The sequence below is a fragment of the Plectropomus leopardus genome, chromosome 15 (assembly GCF_008729295.1).
Source record: "Plectropomus leopardus isolate mb chromosome 15, YSFRI_Pleo_2.0, whole genome shotgun sequence".
NCBI lineage: Eukaryota > Metazoa > Chordata > Actinopteri > Perciformes > Serranidae > Plectropomus > Plectropomus leopardus.
In genome coordinates, this window is record NC_056477.1 from 9,478,285 (window position 1) to 9,497,217 (window position 18,933).

The 18,933-nt window shown below is 39.5% G+C and overlaps 1 protein-coding gene across 1 annotated transcript in view; it reads left to right on the top strand.

The window, feature by feature from the left end:
• grid1a (glutamate receptor, ionotropic, delta 1a) overlaps positions 1–10,125 on the top strand; it is a 296,842-nt gene extending 286,717 nt beyond the window's left edge. Inside the window, exons 14-16 of the mRNA XM_042502252.1 lie at positions 2,574–2,740; positions 4,762–5,002; positions 9,497–10,125. Of these exons, the coding sequence (XP_042358186.1) occupies positions 2,574–2,740; positions 4,762–5,002; positions 9,497–9,934 (846 nt within the window). The 3' untranslated portion in view covers positions 9,935–10,125. The remainder of the gene's footprint in view (positions 1–2,573; positions 2,741–4,761; positions 5,003–9,496) is intronic.
• Positions 10,126–18,933: the final 8,808 nt, after the last annotated feature.

Consider the following 18,933-nt stretch of genomic DNA (forward strand, 5'->3'; position numbering starts at 1 on the left):
AATCAAAAGCAGGATAGGCTATTTCCACCAAATAAATTATGTTAATTTGACCATATGGCCTAAATGTGGTACATTCCCAAAGAACAATGGTGGTTTTATCACACAGTACCTTGTGGCGTAGAATTTGAAAATGTAAATGACCGTTTTTGGGCATAAAACCCGCAGTCATTTGATCTTTACGAATCAAGATTGGATAGTCAAACAATGGCATAGCCTTCAGTGCTGAAAAAAATGTTTGAAACAAAAATTAAAATCATCCATATAAACTCAAATTGAATCTTGGATTTGGAGTGTCGTGACAGCCCGGCTTATTAGTATAAAACAAACATTGCAAGTTCAGCATCAAAACTCAACTCTCAACTCTCTAAGAGCTCGCTCCAGCACTGGAAAGCCACACAAATGTTTTGTTGTTTTACTTCATTTTGTATCAGTTATTTTCTTTGCCACTGAACCTAGTTTCTTGCTGGGAGCAGGTGGTTGGGATGGTGATACAGATTGCTTGCCAAGAGTTTCAGCCATCTTTGTGCTAATTGTGCCACTAACCAGGGGACGAATTAAAGTTTCGTTGGATAGCAAAGGAATGGCTCACTTTACTCTGCCCTACTCTGACATTTTTACCCTAACTAATCTAACCAACAAAGGCAAGGCGTTATAGCCAATCACAGGGAGTGGGGCAGGTCATTCCTCCGCTATCCTAGAATTTATAAATTTGCAACCAGTGGCTGTACCTTCACCATGATTGACAAGCCTTGGGGCAGCTCTACTTCGTCATCCTCTCATGTTGGACTGAAGGCAAACTGGATGCTACAGTGACTCACAAACACCTCTCGAGGTACAAGTGGTATTACTACACAGAAGAGGGTGGACTTGTTAGCACGCTCATTTCAGTAGATATTCTCTGCAACACAACACAGACGTCTTAACTGTTACTTCTTCATATTCTGCTGAGTACATTTTTTTAATGTTTTGAACTAAAATTCTGACCATATCTTACACATTGCACCTTTAACAGCAGCATTTGGCTATGCAATATAAAAGGTCAGAATTAATCAAATCAGCAGTTTATTAGTTGTTAAATATTTTTTTAAATAATTTTGGTTCAAACCTATTCATTAAAATAGGTATTTAAGTTAACAGCAATGAAAGGATTGTGCTGCCTTCCAGAAACTAAACTCTCTTAAATAAATTATCTAAAAATATAATATAATTATATCTTCGGCACAGAGAGAAATGAATACTGTGAAACATGAGCTCAGCCTTGAAGATAATTAAATGTAGCTTTTCAGTGTTACACTACCAGGTAGGAACTGTGAGACTGTTAAATAATTACCGTCCCTGATTCACAGAGGTATGTGAGTAAAGTGATATTTTTAATCTATTGAAATGAGAGGGATTTTAATTATTCTGGAAAACTCTGCGGCTACTGAATTAATATTTCATGAATTCTCTCTTCTCTCTATCTTCCTTTAACACATAAACACGAGACACAGAGACTTACAAACACCAGATTGAAGAATAATCCATAATTAAACAAATTATAGAGTCTAGATAGATGCACTTGTCGATGCTTTATTCGAGCAGCCAATTGCATTCAGTGTAGTTGCGCCAGTTTGCTTAGCACAGATACATACATCAATGAAAACTCTTTTTTTAGTTTTAAATCCAACTTCAAACATATTTGATGAGAGGAAGCCATTTTATTCAGTTACTGAATTACCACGAGCTTCTCAGAGCCCAAAAACTACTGCATGGGCCTCATTCTGACTTCAGTTTTATAGTTTGATGGTAATGTGATTTTTTTTCTAGTATGTGTTTATTTATTAAAGCTGAGTGAACTTGAGAGCCCTATCTAGTCCTAATGAGATGTGAGGTGAAAAGGCTGCTCAGCTGTATTTGTTGAGAGCAGTTCTACTCTGGAAGACGTAGAATGTAGGGATACCACAGGGAAGAAAGCCAGAGAAGTGTGAACCAAAAAAACACACACAAAAAAAAAGTCCAGAAGGATTTCAGACAGATTTTCAGCTGTGGTTGTTCTACATAGTCGCTACAGTGTGTGCTTGAGGCTACAGCACATGATCGTGTGTGAGAAATGCAAAGCTGGAAAAAAAAGGGATGCAACTATTTTCACAATCTTTGTAAGAAACCAAATATTGTGCTGTTTAAGTTTAGCCCAAATGAATGAACAAAATGTTTTTGTTAATTTCTGTGGAAATATTTAGCTCAACTGTTTGCTCTACTTATTGCTTTTTCCAAGTTAAAAGTCTTCCCACCTACACAGGGACATGTGTTAAAGGAGTAAAAATTCAAGGAAAACCTGACAAAAGAATGAAATGAGAGGGAAAAAGTTCACAAATGGGTAGATTTAACCGTGAAGATCAAAGAAAGGACAATTGATTTTTTTTCTTTTTTTTCAGAAAACAGAAATACATTTCTCTTTTGGCTGTCTCTATGGTACAATGTATTGAGGGAACTAAAACTCCTGCTTACAAAGAGTATCTCAGCTAAGCTAGTTTTGCTTTAACATGTCAGCCATGTATCTATACTTTGTACTTGTCTTTTGCGGAACTATACAGGCGAAGCGAGAGTCATATGCCTTTCTGTGGGACATGGCAGTGGTAGAGTATGCTGCTCTGACAGACGACGACTGCACTCTGACTGTAGCAGGAAACAGCATGAGCACCAGAGGCTACGGCATGGCCCTGCAGCACGGCAGTCCTTACAGAGACCTCTTCTCTCAGAAGTATGTATATTGGTTTACTTGTTAAACTGTGTATTGATTTATTTCATTGTGCAGCATTAACTGTAGCCAAGCAGTAATGGAATCAACCAATAATTTCTGATGCTGGTATCATTTAGCCTATAAATCATTTTACAATAATTGAAAAAACAAACAAACTACACACTACACACTACACTAGTTTCATGCGTTTGGGAACATATTTTTGCTAAGGGGTGCTGCACAGTGAAAAAAAAATGCCCATGACTACATATGAGTATATGCTTGGTCAAATGCTCAGATGTACTTAAATCCATTGTTCCGTCAGTCCAAAGAATGTTGCTCTGTCGCCTCAGACTTAATTTCTCTCTGGACGGCATCTGCCAGAATTTCTAATACTTAATTTTGAATGGTGTTGGACATCCAGGTGTCTGCTAACCGAAGCTATTCATGTTCCCTGGCCAGATCTTAATATTACATGCACTCGTATGCCTCATTAGCTGCAACAAAATTTCATCCCAATGGCTTTGCTTCCACAGTGGAAGACCCTTGCAGCTCCAAAACAACTGTCCTGGCAATTTTCTGGTCTTGCTCAACCTGTCCATGCTATTGTTAAGCTCCTGCTACTGCAAATTTCTCCCTAAATTTAGCTTTGGAAGTAAAAAAGAAAGTAAGAGCAAGAAATCCCTTATTGCACCGGAAAAACACAAGTGCACATAGCTATTCAAAGAATAGCAGGTCAAAGTTGAACCAGAAGGTGGGTATGCTCTTGACAAAGCACAATTTGGGTTATAAGTTTACTTTTTGCCTTTGTTTTTACTTCCAAATAAGTTTAACTAACCCCATATTCTCAGTTTTTTGCCTTGCTGGAGCTATTTTTAGTGATGTCTCTAGATCCCAACAATTACTTTGGTGGGTACAATGCTTTCATAACCGACAACACAGATGGCCAGAGCTATGAAAATAAAACCCATGCTGTAATAAACTGTAGTTTCCATTATAATGTTAACTGAAGTCTAGATACAATGAAACCTGAATGTTTCTCATCACAGTGGATCTTGGAGATGCACACTGTGAAGTACATATTTCAGATTTTCCACCCACATTTTTCGGTTAATCTGTTTTTCTCCCCAGACACAAGACTGCTCCAATCTTGTGTCTGCTGCTCCAAACATTTTCACTACAGTTTTACAAGATTGATAGAAATTAATTTCAAATCCGGCCAGCAAACTCCTCTTTGTAAAATATAAATTCAGGACCTACCCTATGTTAAATGGGAGGATTGATCACCCTGTAAACTGCAAACAGTGCCTCTGTGAAACATCTTAAATGGATATTTTAAGTTTCATGAGCATAAATGTGTATAAATGTCAAAACAGTACAAAACAAGCTTGTGCACAAACACACGTGCACCAGTCACTGCTGAAGAGGCTGAATAATGACTGTGCAGAAAGCTTACCGCTCCAATGGGACAGATTCAGTGTCTGCCTCAGTTTGTACTCAGCCATCATCATTCTCCACCACAACATCCAGCCATTCCTTTCTGTGCGTTAACTAATGGGCTGACTGCAGTATTTGATCATCTCTGTTTCTACGCTTATACAACTTGATATGAAACCAATTAATCATGAAACTGCGATTGTTTTTCTTTGCCTTGTTCGCATAGAGCTGGTCTATGAGCTTGTGTAAGCACTCAGAAATTGTTTCAACAATGCATCAGTATCACGTCTTACAATCTGCTGTTGTGTAAACTGCAGCTTTAAATAGCACTACACTCACTGTGGGTCTTTAGTGACCTAACAATCAATGCTAATGCAGTACATTAACAGCTACACAGTAATATCATGTAATCATAGTCATTCAGAGCAGTTATATTGATTTGCTCATTGTTTCTCTTTGAAAATTACATTTAATTTGCCATTCTCTACTCTACTGCCTTCACCATTTGATTAGCCAACATTAAACATGTCTACATCAAAGCTATCGTAGGATTTTTCCAGTGCCTGTGAAACCCTGCACCTCCTTAAAGTCTTTCTTCTCCACAGGATATTGGAACTTCAGGAAAAAGGCGATCTAGACATCCTAAAGCAGAAATGGTGGCCGAGGAAAGGCCGCTGTGACCTGCAGAGCCATGCAGACGCCCAGCCGGAGGGAAGGGCGCTGCGTCTCCACAGCTTTGCTGGCGTTTTCTGCATCCTGGCCGCAGGGCTGCTGCTGGCCCTCCTGGTGGCTGCACTGGAGACCTGGTGGAACAGCAACCACTGCCGGAGAGAGCAGCCCAAAGAGGTGACCACTGACATCTCGTCGGGCCAGGGCCCAGTCCCGAGCCTGCTAACCCAGAACCGGGCCATGGTGGCCACCACGGGTCCCCCTGCCCCACCAAGGCCCCGGTCGAGACCCAGACCCCCGGGCCCCCCGGTCCTGCCCAGAGATGCCACTGCCACACTCTACTTTATGGATCCAGCAGGCGCTGACGCCAGCCCCGATTTAGTAGAGCTGCAGTACACCCAGTTATAATAGGTGTGCCCCTGATGATAGTCCAGACATCATGTGATCAATCTACTCATTCCTTCTCATGTTGGGAGAGAGGTTGGGGTGCTTTGTTAGGGACTTCTGAGGCTTCTCTCTCAAACAAACTCGCTGTGATTCTCTCATACTGACACATAAAAGCAATAATTGCCTAAACTTTGGCCCGAACAAACCCAAAATCTCAGTCTCTGGTGCTCATGTGAGAGAACCGCAGCTGAAGTGATAGCAGTAAATATAATGTTGAAATGTAAATTCAAAACCACGTACTGAAATTGTACTTCTGAGTCGATAAGTGCTTCAGTTGTACAATAGCTCTCTTTAGCTAATCCATTCAAGTCTTAATGCTTTAGAGCTCTGACTTCATCTCGCTGCTGTCGACTGGGCAGCCCCTCTGCATGAGGCGTCCAGACAACTAAGGCTTGACATGGATCCCTAAACTAAAGTGTGAGCAAAAGCAGATAGTACAGAATCTGAGCCTTGACCTGCCTGTTTGACTTGACAGCCCAACAATCCAATAAAAACCACTGGCTGAGGACACCCATTAAAGACCCAGTCCTGTCTTGAAAAGACAGTAAACCAAACTCCACCCCTGCTGGATTTTGGGGCATATGAGAGTTTGACTTACTGCTGTTGATTTCTGTTCCTGTCTTTGTGTGCAGCTGCTCTCATAATAACCACATACTGCTGTCATGTGAGATTCACGACAGACAAACATCGCTGTTATTACATATAGAACATAAGATATTTTTTATGTTTTGTTTGAGTATAGTTGTGGTCATGTGCTCCATTATTTTGTTTTTAGACTTGACTGGAAGGGATTTTCCACCAAAAATATAAACTTTGAGCTTCAAACACTTACCCTTTGTGGGCTTGAAATGTGACTGTCGAAAGTTTGTAGTTATTTACATGGTGGGAGGTTTTCACAGCAGGAAAAGCCTGCACAGAAATTTGTCAAAACACATAATACCATTGTCTTTATCTTATTATGTCTTCTCAGTAATGCAAAAATAATGAGTCATTTAATAGTTCATTAAAAACAACATAACTTTAAGTAAATTAAAGCAGAAACAAGTAGTTTCACACAAAACAATTTACCAACCATTTTTATATTCAGGTGAGGGCTGCTTTTTGTTTTTTACAGTTGTAAATTGAATTGTTGTTTTTGCTTTTGGACCATTTATTGGATAAAATAAGACATCTAAACTTGTGATGTGAATTTTTTCTCTCATTTATTAAGCAAAATGAACTGGGACAAGCTTTTAAAATCTAACAAGTTGCTGCTTTTCTCAGTTTTATATCACTGTTGAATAGCTTTACATTTTTGACAGTTTGGATTGGACAAACACAAGTAATTTGAGGATGACATCATAGCATTGAGCGTTACAGTCATGAATTCAAGCTGACGACAGCAATTGTTCCTAACATTGTAAACTTTTCACAGCTACCTTTCAAGCCTGCACAAGTGTTTGATATCAAGATTTGGGTGGAGTATCACTTCTAATATTACCAAGCCTCACCAGCACCATGACAGCAAAAACATACAGTATGTGGACATTATGACAGCCATTTCTAACAAAACCTACTGCATACCTGTGCACATCAGCCATTTAAATGAATAGTTCGACTTTCTGGGAAAAAAGCCTTATTTACTTTCTTGCCAGGAGTTAGATGAGGAGATTGACACCACTCTCATATCTGTCCTTTAAATAAGAAGCTAAAGGATAGTACGCTTATCACTTGCTGAACATTGGGCCTCATGAAGCAACTTTCTCTCTAATATCTCCTATATTTTCTCTTAAGAGGAAAAACCAGAGACCATCTTGCGATAGGATCACACCTGCCACAATACAGCAATCCAGGAGTCAAAGAGAATGTCAGCAAGCGGTGTAAAGTGGGAGGGCCAACGGCCCCTTCCCTACTTCCTCTCCCCTTTTATCGGCCCCGCTGCTCCAACCACACTCATCTTCAAACTCACCCTTTGATCTCAACGTTTTGTGAGCCAGTGGCATATCGTTAAGAAGCCAACGGCCCCTCCTCACTCCCCCACTTTTCCAGCCCCCCTTACGCAGACTATTTCCATTTTTTAACTCAAGCCTTCAGACAAACAGACATATGAAGACCTGCCAAAATACTCAAAACAGCTTCTGTGGTAGTTCACGCTACAACAGGTGTCATAAGGACCACATTTTTCCATGTTGACACACAGTCAGACTTACAGGGTGAAAACAATACTCGCCGTGGTGCATACTGCAACTTAAAACAGCTACTTCAAGCCCCCTTACCAGGACCAAACTATCTTCAAACTCAGCCTTTATTGTAATCTCAACTACACACTTGTAAAGTTTCATTACTGCATCTTGCACAGCTGTGATGCAATCACATTGATAAAATCTATCTACAGACAGACAAATAAACACCTTGCAAACTACTCAAACGGCTTTTCTGGTGGTTCCCACTACAACAGTTCTCACCAGGATCAAAATAAAATATTTCAGTTTTTTTCAGAAACATATTGTAGTGTATTGTTTTGATTTAAAACAAGAGCATTTCCTCCAGGTGATGGCAGGTGCTGAGTTTTCAGCTTGACTGTTTTCAAAATGGCGTCCTTTCATCATCTCTAAAACATTTAATGGGAGAAACAGGAAATGCTGTTACAGAATTATGTGTCATATTTGTTCAGTGCTACCTAGTTTGACAGCTTAAGTTCACAAGCAATAACTGACATGATTGACAGCCACTTAAAGACTTGTCTGCTCTGATTGGTTGTTTACATTAGCTATAGTGCGCTACGAGGCAAGAGTGATCTGATTTTTTTTCCACAGATCATCGGTGTCATGTTTCTGTGGATATACTTACAATGTCAGCAAATATGACAAAAAATTACCAACTAGGGCACATGTATGTCGCAGTATAGATCTTTTCATCTACTTCTCAGAAAGAAAGCAAATAAAAGTGTTTCCCAAAATGTCAAACTATTCCTCTTATTACCTAAGTAGCAACTAATTGCAATTATATGTCAATGTCCGGATTCACAGGGGACCGTTTTGGTAATTTATCGTTGTCTATGATCTTTGGCAGGTGACTAAGGATTACGGTCTGGAAAGGGTTTCTGGTCCATTGACATATAATGACATAACAAGCGCTTCACCAGAAGGGAGGCGGCACATATGGACAGACAGAGAGAGAGACTGGGAGGAGGCCGAGGCTCTTGACACAGGTCAGGAGAGGCCTGATGTACTCTACTGTCATTGGCTGTGTCAGGGCAAAGGGGCGGGGCATGGGGCCGGGCAGGGGTAGATTGTAGTTGCTTCATCTGTCATCTCACCCCACGGTCTCTCCTTTTTGTTTGGCTTTTTTGTTTTGTCTGCCTTCAGTGTGGCTTGGCTTAAATGGGTGCATGATGATAGAATAAAATATGTCTGTGTGGAGGGCAGGGTGCAGCCAAATGTGTCTAATAAACAACCATGCACTCTTTATTTGGCTTCTCCCTGTCCTCCTTCATATGTTTCCTCATTGATGTATGTTTTTGGGGAAAAAATGAATATTTTAAAAGATTCTTCTCTATAATTTAGATTACTTCAATTAAGTGGCATTAACTACTTTGTCTTCATTTGGGTTTTATTGTTTCACAAAATCTGATTAATTGAAGTTGTGCGTTTATTGGAGCCTGTCTTGTTAACAGTAGATGCTCTTCATGCAAGAGTCGCCCACTGCAGATGTGTGGTCACCTAATTGTGGAGAAAATTTAAACACTTCTGCTTGAAGAGACATCTTCATTTAAGTTCATTTCAGAAGAGGAGACATTACCTTTTACGACCCCGTATTTAAGAATTAATGTTTAAAGGTAATGTCTCTCTCCATGTTGGCTGCCTGAAAAATTCCTGTATATCATTCATTTATATATTTGGTTTTCCTGTATGAAGCTTAATTAAGGCAGTGTATTTTTCAGCCTCCTTCAAACTCGTGTGAACTGAATAATAATAAGAGTAGACTGCAGTGCATGTGAACTGGTCTCAATGGTGATGATGAAACAACCATTGTAACCTGTCTTTCTCTGTCTTCGTTCACTCTCTATTTCCGTCCCATTCTTTCTTATAACCTCCTAACCCCTTTCACTGCACATTCATTTTCACTTTTATTCTTTATCACCCTCCACTTTAATTACATTCATGCTCTCCCTTCCATTAAAACCTCCATCCTTTCTCCTGGCCTCTTTTATTCCACATGCTCTCTATGTCTATCTATCATTAGGACAAAGAGGTGAACCTGGAACAGGTCCACCAGCGTTTGAACAGCCTCCTGGACGAGGACTTGGCCCACAAGCAGCTGCCAGGCCAGTCTATCGAGATCTCTGCCCTGGACATTGGCAGCATGCAGCCCAGCCAGTCCCTGGAGGCCTTGTCTGCTCGGGATTACCCAGCCCATCGGGGGCCGCCGCGGCTCTCTGTGACCACCTTCCTGCAGGAGGGACATGGGGCAGGAAGGACACTGGGCGCGGCCGCTGGCAGGACCTTGCCCCTGCCCCTCAGCAGTGCCACCATGCCCTCAATCCGCTGCAAACACAGGGCGCCCAATGGGGGGCTCTTCCGTCAGAGCCCAGTCAAGACACCCATGCCAATGTCCTACCAACCAGTGCCAGGAGGACCCATCCCAGAAGCCAGTGAGCCCAGCCACGGGACATCCATCTGAGCACACCGAACATTCACAGACACTCAAGCTCAAACAAGATAGTGGAGAGCTGAACAGAGTGCCAGCAGCGTGAAGATATATAAATAAAACACTAAAAAAGGGTTTTTATTACCAGTGATGACAAGTCAGTGGGACGACACGTGACAAGACACAGAGACTATAATGTACATATTTGTAAGTACAAAGACAGAGAGAAGCAACATTAAAAAGAGTATTTTGAATATTCTCAACAGTTGAGTTTAAAAAACATAAAAGTATTAAAAAAATGACTGTTTGAATGGCTTTGTAAATTTTGTTCTAAATCAATAAAGGTGACAATTCCTTGTGGTTGTTTTCTAAGTGCCAAGTTCAAAGATGTTTTCTTTCAGATCAACATTAACTGAATGTACTGTGAGAATTCATGCTAAAAAGACATTTCACACTTAAAAAGACATTGGAAGAATTGATTTGTTTCATATGAAAAAATAAAAAGTATAATACAAAAACAGAGACGTGTGCTTGAAACCATATTTAGAATATCAGTGCCATGCTGGTGTTGTGCATCTGTGACTCTGGGATCGCTGATAAAATTGTGTTTTAGACTACAATGGGTGATAATGAAAGCCTGAATTGGTTTTCACATTTTCCAGCACTTTGACTGTGCTCTAAATTAGACTGATTATTTTTATTTAAGAAAAAAAAGTCTGAACTTATATTTTAAACATTAGGGAAGAAAAATCATTTTTTTAGATTGAATTTGTAAAATACTGTTTGCAATCCACCAACTGTATGATGATGATATTTTTCCATTATTAGCAACCTACTGCATCTTCTACTTTTGCCTTTCAAAATTTCTCCTACTCAAAGATTTTCTGGACCATGTTCATTGCAAGAAGACATAGTTTTCTGTAAATGAATGCATTCTTGCAGCATGAATCATAATCTTATGTGTATCAGTATAAAACTGCATGTAAGAATCATCAGATTTTTAATTTGTTGGTCCATAATTTTAACTAGGCTTAAATCTCTATAAACACACATCTGTTGCAGAATCTGTAGGTGATGGGACAAGATTTTGGTATTGAAAGCATTCTGGTGTTTGTTTGTAGTTTGTGTAGTACTGACCAGTCACATTGGAGCAGCAGGTTAACAGTCCATATGGAGAGGACTACTAGTCAACGCTACATTTTCGACATCTAGTTTATGGCTAAACAAATTATAATATTTTATTTTCTCCATATCACCCAGCCCTACTATATATCACAACATACTGGCCTTTGCCCCCAGAGGCTTATCATCTTCAGACTAATACATAATAGGTTTCAAGATTGACTAGCCTTAAATGTTTAGCAGTTCTAGCCACAACTGGGTTTGGGATGTTCATTTCTATGGAAGCTGCTCATTGGCACATGAAGCAAAAACGGCTCTATAGAATACCTAGATCTTTGGCCCCTGAGGCGTGTGCACTTGAGACTTACGGCGACCAAGTGTGCACTTCACTAGCTTGAATGGCTGTCTAAAAAAAATGTTATCTTGCGGATCTTTTAGACTTTCCAAATGTTATCAAACTGGATGGCTTAAATCCAGATAGTGAAATGAGTTGTTTCACTGCGGTTTTTTCATGCTCACAAAATATTATCCACTGATTTACAGACGTCTCTCCCCCAATGTAAATGGGGGTAAAAGTTTTTCTCGTCTATCTGTGGCTACTATGTAAAATTTGCATCAGAGCCTGGTACACTTCCTGGGGGCTTGAATGTGAACGACTGAAACTCAGATCCCATATGTGACCTCAGCAACTCTGTAAGGGTTCATAACCACACAGAGTTTTAAGCCTGTGACTCCAGTTTGTTAGAGCTGAAGACACTGCTTGGATGGGAAGCGAAATGTCTTCAAGAACCTCAGGTAAGACCAGTTGCCTACAATACAACACCTAGAATTACCCCTAGATGACTGAGAATATTCACCACAATTGAATTAATACCAACCGATAATCTCATTTCATTGGTTTGCCCCTATGGGCCTCACTTGTGGTCTACCCTGGCACCACTACCAGCCCACATACAGTAAAAGGAAACAAAAAACCAACCACGTGGGGACTGAGGATAATTGCTCACATTGGAGCTTGCTTCACATCACCACCAGTCCAAGCAGATACACATGGGGCCTATATGAACAATGTGGAAGCCAGTGCCAGCCATAGCATGAGGGGCCTAGATGGGTAAGCAAACATTAGCCAAGCTGACTCAGATGAGTTGGCCACGCACCTCCATTGGCATCTGTGTGGGAGAGTTAGTAGGCACAGAATGGGTTTCTTGGTCAGTAACAGGTGTTATTGGGGATTCAGACTAAAAATTCATGTTAGTCTGAGGGTTGGGCAATCTCTTACCAAGCTTTATTTGCTCTAATCAGTCTTCAACAAAGAGCCTGAATCCTGTATAGTTAAACTAAGGAAACCTACAACAGCCGATGACATCTGCCCAGATGTTTTACCAATCATTCAGCTTTAACTCCAGTGCATAGGTCCAGAATTTAAACCAGACAAAAAAACTAAAAAAAGCCAGCAATAGAAAATCTCACATACTTGTGTAGAATGAATAGCTGTAACATTTACCAGTAATAGATACATTTGTCTATATATGGTGATTTAAATTTATGATCATATATTGCAGAATTTCCTCCAGCCAGTAAGTTTTTAACAATTGTAAAGCAATGTTCTTGACAAACAAAAGATTCATCCCGACACTTCTGTTGATTTCCCTGACCTGATGTGCACATAGAGCTCACTGCTGCTGTCTATTTATAACCTAGAAGATCTTTAGTTCAAATCCTACAGACTGCCACTGGAGATAATACCTAATCAAGCAAACCTCTGGCAAGTGCAACCCCAAGCCCCATTCAGGAAAAAAGCAGCCTTTTTAAGATATATTGAAAAAAATATATATATAGTGAGCTGAAAATGGCATTTTGGGCTGCCTATCTGGTTAATGTACATTTAAAATGGATTTCTTTTCATTGTCAGCACTGAGTACACACAACTGACAATGGCTACAAGCAAAATACCATCACTCAACAATCAGAGAAAGAGCAATACAATTAAATTGCAGTAACTGCAACTAAAGTGATGAGAACAGCTTATTTCGACCAGTTAGAGCATTTCAGTACATTCTCGGGGAAAGACGTGTAAAGTATGTAAGCCATTAACACATCAGCTATTCCATACAAGACATAAATTACACAATGACCAAAGGCAAGTATATTTTGATCGTGTTTAGTCTCTAAAATGTATTTCAAAGTAAGGTGGTAGGCATGTACCCTGAATTTGGCTGTTCAATACAAATGTTTTACTAATCGCTCCTTTTCTTCCTTCATATTGAGTTTGAACAAGATTTGGGATGACATTCAGGACAACAGGGGAGTTTACATCACATAATTAATAATTAATAAGCAAAGTTATCCCTCTGAGCTAATGCATGTTTACTACGCTACACTTAGATCGAAACTATGCAACTTTTTTTGTCAACACTAGATAGGGAAAAAACTTCAGCTCGATAATATGGGTAAAAATTAACCTATACAGATGCGTTTCAGCTAAAGAGCCATCATCATTTAGCTGAAACATGTCTCCTTTTGTTCACTTTTGCCCACATAAAAAAACTGAAATTTGCCGGTGTTCTGCTTGTTTTTCGATTCTCAGTTGTTTGAGATTTTTGGAGCCTTTTTCACTGTTGTTTGTCATCATTGTCACGACACTAAATATCAAACAAAAGCTAGAGGCTGTATCATATTAAATTGCAATGAGCTGTAAATTTACTATTTCTCAACAGAAGGCAGAAGATAATGTTATCTTGGAGCCTGACTGAGCAAAGCCTCTCTCCCACGAGGCTGCTGCCTCCGACTCATTCAGACTCACCCTTGGTCTGGATAAGAGTGAAGATTGTCACCCTGCAGCTAAATCTGGGGACGTACACATCACCAGAAGTACACATTCAACTTAAAGGAATCTCAGTCGACTGAGGGGTCTCAGACTGATGATTCGAATCTTTGATTTTCAGAAGGCAGCCCTATGAAGTGGTTTTATTATTTTCCACTTTAAATCTAAAATTACACCTATTCTTTTCACATATTACAGGTAACAGGTGGTTAAGAGCCAAAATTCTCCATCTTTACTAGTAGTAATATCAGGAACTTGAAAATAATCTCATCACTGACCTCGTGCAGCACTGAAACACTGGTGTTTTCACTGCAACAGGATTTCTTCAACTTCAAACTTCATCATTATTTAAGAGATCAGGTTCAACAAATACACTCTGTCATTACTTATGCACGAGAAACAGATGTTGCCATCATCATCATCATCATCATCATCGTCATCCTCATTATCAATGGTACTCTGACTAAATGAGTCAGTGGGAGGTTTTGTGTTCGTGGAATTGCTGAATTCCTATTTCTTTCCTATGTACACCATCACTGCAGCCACTGACCCACACTGTTGGCCTAGCTCAGGTGTAGACTAACATCTGCCTCCTCTGATACACATGGAGTCACCATCTGCTCATTTTCACCTGAAGGCAAAGAGTTTCAGCAGGTGAAAACAATGAAAGTTCCTGGAGTCACGACTGCAGCATGATCCCTCACTGCAAACACTGCCAACTGTGTTGACTGGTGTGGCACCTGGCTGGAGGTTCATGCAAAGGTGGCAGAGTGTTTGTTCAAGTTTTCAAGTAATAACTAAGGTGGCTCCACTTGACTGCACTGTGCCCCTGAAGTTAAAAACTTCAAAAAGGACGGAGGGACTTTAAAATTGCTTCACTCGAGTTTGTGTGTGTGCATGCTCTTCAGCGTACTCGAGTTAGGAGATCTGTCTGCGCTCATATGTGTGCTGAGATTGTTGATTTGCCCTCGTCACCTTTCCCGTCCAGCAGTCCTGCCTGCCAGTCTCAAACACGATCCTGTAAAGTCTCCATGGCTGCGCTCAGAGGAACCACTGACCTTGTTCTGAGAGCTGAGCTGAGTCCTGTCAGAGAAGTACTTCCTGTTTTTGCCTAACACAAACAGTCCAATGACACTACTTTATGTCAAGACTCATCTTATGACATGGCCTTTTTCACCTTCACATCAGATACAGCACATACAGAAGCTCCGTCTCTCTTTGCACGCTTTCAAAAGAAAAAAAATCCAATTCCCCTGGAGGAGCTACTGAGATTGCTTTCATCTGAAGCGATTATTGAAGAGGTCATTTTAAAAGACAAGTCCATTTTTAAACATTGCGTAACGCAGAATAAAATGAATACATGTGTATTTCGATGTTTAAATACAGATAATGTACTGTGCATGGAGGAAAATCAACTAAGTGACTCATATTACTTGTAAAACCAAAATCTCCATCAGTTTTTCACATAGCACATTATCACAGTAACAGGGTCTTTGTAATTATACAATTCTTCCATACATGACTCGCATGAATAGTCTGTATAATTAGCACGTGTGGGCAGTGTGAGCCAATCTGCTGTAAAATAACTTCTATTCTCCCTGCGGGGAGATCACTGACCGTCTGTCCAGACTGCCACAGCAGCTTTATTATCCATTCACTGGGCCATCATACCTTAAACTACATGCAGGGCTTTGACTTTCTTGTCCTGAGGGAAGCTCTTTGCCTTTTGTGCCCCAAAACTTTAAATTTGAATGACATGAATTTGGTTTCCATATTAATTACTTGGAGTAAGAACAGCGCCCCAGTTTTACTCGATCCTAGAATGCAAAACATCCAAACATGATCTTCACAACATGGGTTAAGATAACCAATAATATATATGGCTTATGATTTTATACTATCACCCTTGCTTCAAGGCAGACCATATTTTTCAGGTGGTGAGAATATTTAAGGCCCATCTGTTACCTACAGAGCCATCTATAGACAACATAGTAATTTACTCTTTAAAGTACAAGAATAGCAGATGGGTAGATTTAATTAGGTGACATAAATTGACTCAACTACATGTCTTAAAGGGAACAGTTCAACATTTTGGGAAACACTTAATTGCGGTCTTAGCTAGATGGAGATGGATGAGAGGATTGATATCATGTCGGTAGAGTATATATGAAGATATAGCCAACAGCTGGCTACCTTAGGTTAGCATAAAGACTGGAAAAAAGAGAAAACAGCTAGGCCCTTCTACCAGCACCGCTTAAAGGTCCAGTGTGTAGAGTTTATGGGGGATATATTGTCAGAAATGGTAGAAAATACTCATAACTATGCTTCCATTAGTTATTAATACGGGATGCATGATATTGGATTTTTTTGCCAATATCTGTGTGCGAAATGTATAACAGCTCATTTGGTGATATATATCGATACATTTTACATTTTTATTATGCATATTCCTATCGAGATGGCCCACCAACAGATAGAGACATGACATGCAATGCTTTTCAATGTATGTAATATTTATTCATTGTGCAAAATAAGAAAAGCATGTTGGCTTATTCCAATCATTTTTAAGCCAATATCGCGCAATATTGATGGCGTGCTGATATTATCGTGCATCCCTTTTTATAATCCCCTGACAAAACGAATCGTTGAGTTTTCTTTACCTTAGAATTAGCAACTTACATGTATATACAGAGTGGTTTCTCTTACATCGTCTGCTGTGCAGTATCCCAGAGCGGACAAATCAAACACTTGCTCTTTATATGGTTTTATATATATAGGGTTATTTCCTTTTTTGTGTTGGCCACCCTCTTTCTCCTACATGCTTGACACAGCTCTGCAACCTCACCACTGAATGCAATTAAATCCTATACAGTAATCCTTTAACGTCTCTTATTAGGACTTGACATTGCATTTCTTAAATCCATATAAAAATTGCAAAAACAACATACATAACTTCCCGAAAAGCACAAATATTTTCTTGGCCATATTTCCCAAAAAGTCAAAGTTCTTCGTCTGATAAAATCCATTAGGTTCTCATACTGGCCACATTTGGCAGTTTTAGAATATATACATTTTAAAGCAGCAGTAAATACAACTTCCTTTGCCCTTGCTCGTCTTCTAACATCTGTAAACCAGTGAAATTTAATGCATGATTAACAATAAACTTCAACTTCTGTTCAAGTGTTGGCAGGAAAAACAAGTTGTGCTGTGCATAGTACTGTATGCAGGTGCCCCCAAGGTACATAATTGAATACAGTTTTAAATATTAGTCAATAAGCAGCAGATGTACAAGGTTAAATGAGTTTAACAACAAACAAAAAGCAAAAAAAAAACGAGTCTGGGAGTCAGAGGTTTAGACTTCAGGCTGTTCACACTGAAATAATTTAACATGCATTATTTTTAATAAACACACTAGCTGATCCAGAGGAAGGTTGAGAGGGTAAACAAACTTGGTAAATACACTGGGAGTGTATATATTTGCACAGACTATGAGTCTCCGGTGCTCTCTACCAGAGCCATTTTCATCAAAACTGCTTTTTGCTGCCTTGATATGTTATTATTAATAACTGCTTATGCTCCAGTTTCAACAACAGTTTTAAAATGGTGGCCTGAACGCAAAAAGCTGAAATTTGAGTGATGATAATAAAGAAAGTGGTAAAAACAAGACTAAGGCTAAGTGTCTATATAGCTTCTGTTTTTTTCTGGCAGAAAAGTGCTGCTGACAGGGCCATGGGGACACCAGTTTCTTTCTGACAAGTTCAGACATTTTCAACTATTCACACTCGAAGCAACCAAACAAAAAAGTCTGAGCAATCTGAGAAAAGCAAAAAAGATGCTGGTTGCATCGTTTTTTACTCTAGGCAGGCATGTACGATCTCTCCTCATTAGGCACAATTGAAAAAAGAAACTGACACTAATAAAAACATGTTTTATGTACACAGCTTAAGACTAAATTCATGCTAACAGCTCTGTGAGGCTGTACATCAAGGCCAACAAGCCGCAGTTTAGCAAATATGTTTACCATGATGACTAATTCATTAGGGTTGTCATTTGGGGACCATGAATGCCTGTACAAAGTGACCAGGAAATCTATCCAATAGTTGTTGAGATATATCGGTCTGTACCAAAATGGAGGACCAACCGACCGACTACTCAGCTGACCTCACAAGTGGAATTAATTACTCAACTGTTTCTTGAATAAGACTAAAGGCTCATTTTACTTAATGCAAGACTCGTATCGGACATGGATGAAGCCCTTTGTCTATACTCTGCGTACATTTCATTTGTGCACATTTTCTGGAAGCCTATGGATACAGACAAAACGTAGTACTACCGCTGGAGATTGTTTGGGGAATGTAGAATAGTTTGAGAGATTAAAAAAAAAGCAAATATTAAATATTTTTAAAAATTGTGGGAAGAATTGATAAGAAAGTGAAAGAAATTCTCAGTCCACACATTGCAATATATTTAAAAGACCACCGCCATCTACATGGCCTCCTTTGTTAAAAAGTACGTCTGTAGAAGAGGTCGTTACAGGTACGATCTCTTCTACAGTCAACATGTTTGTTGTCATGGAAACTTATGACTCTGCCCTCTAGCGCCATCTACCTGCTATATCTATGCCATTATAAAGGACGCATGGAAGTATGAGGGCAGCGACGTTTGATGGATAGAACAGAATAAACTTCATTGTAAAACAAAGTAGGAGAAATTGAGTTTTTATCCTCTTGCACCATTGGGACTAAAATAATCCTAAACATATTGCCTTAAACAATGGTAAAAAAAAAAAAAAAAAAAACTGCATTTCATCCCTGGCATTATAATAAGAAACACTGTTGTTTAAAATATGTTGAATTTTTCATGAAGCAAAAGGGCCTCTGCTGTGAGAGTACAGGTGTTACACAATGTTATTTCATATTGGTAAAGCTGCGTAAGTGCCTCGCTGCTAAATTATGCATTCTTCACTCCTTATTAAACTATTTGCTTGTCCACCAACAGTAGGTGTTTGTTAAACCTGACTACCTGCATAAAAATATCCAAACTTTGAAAACAATTGCTTTGTGTTAAGAGTTGTGGAAATAAAGTG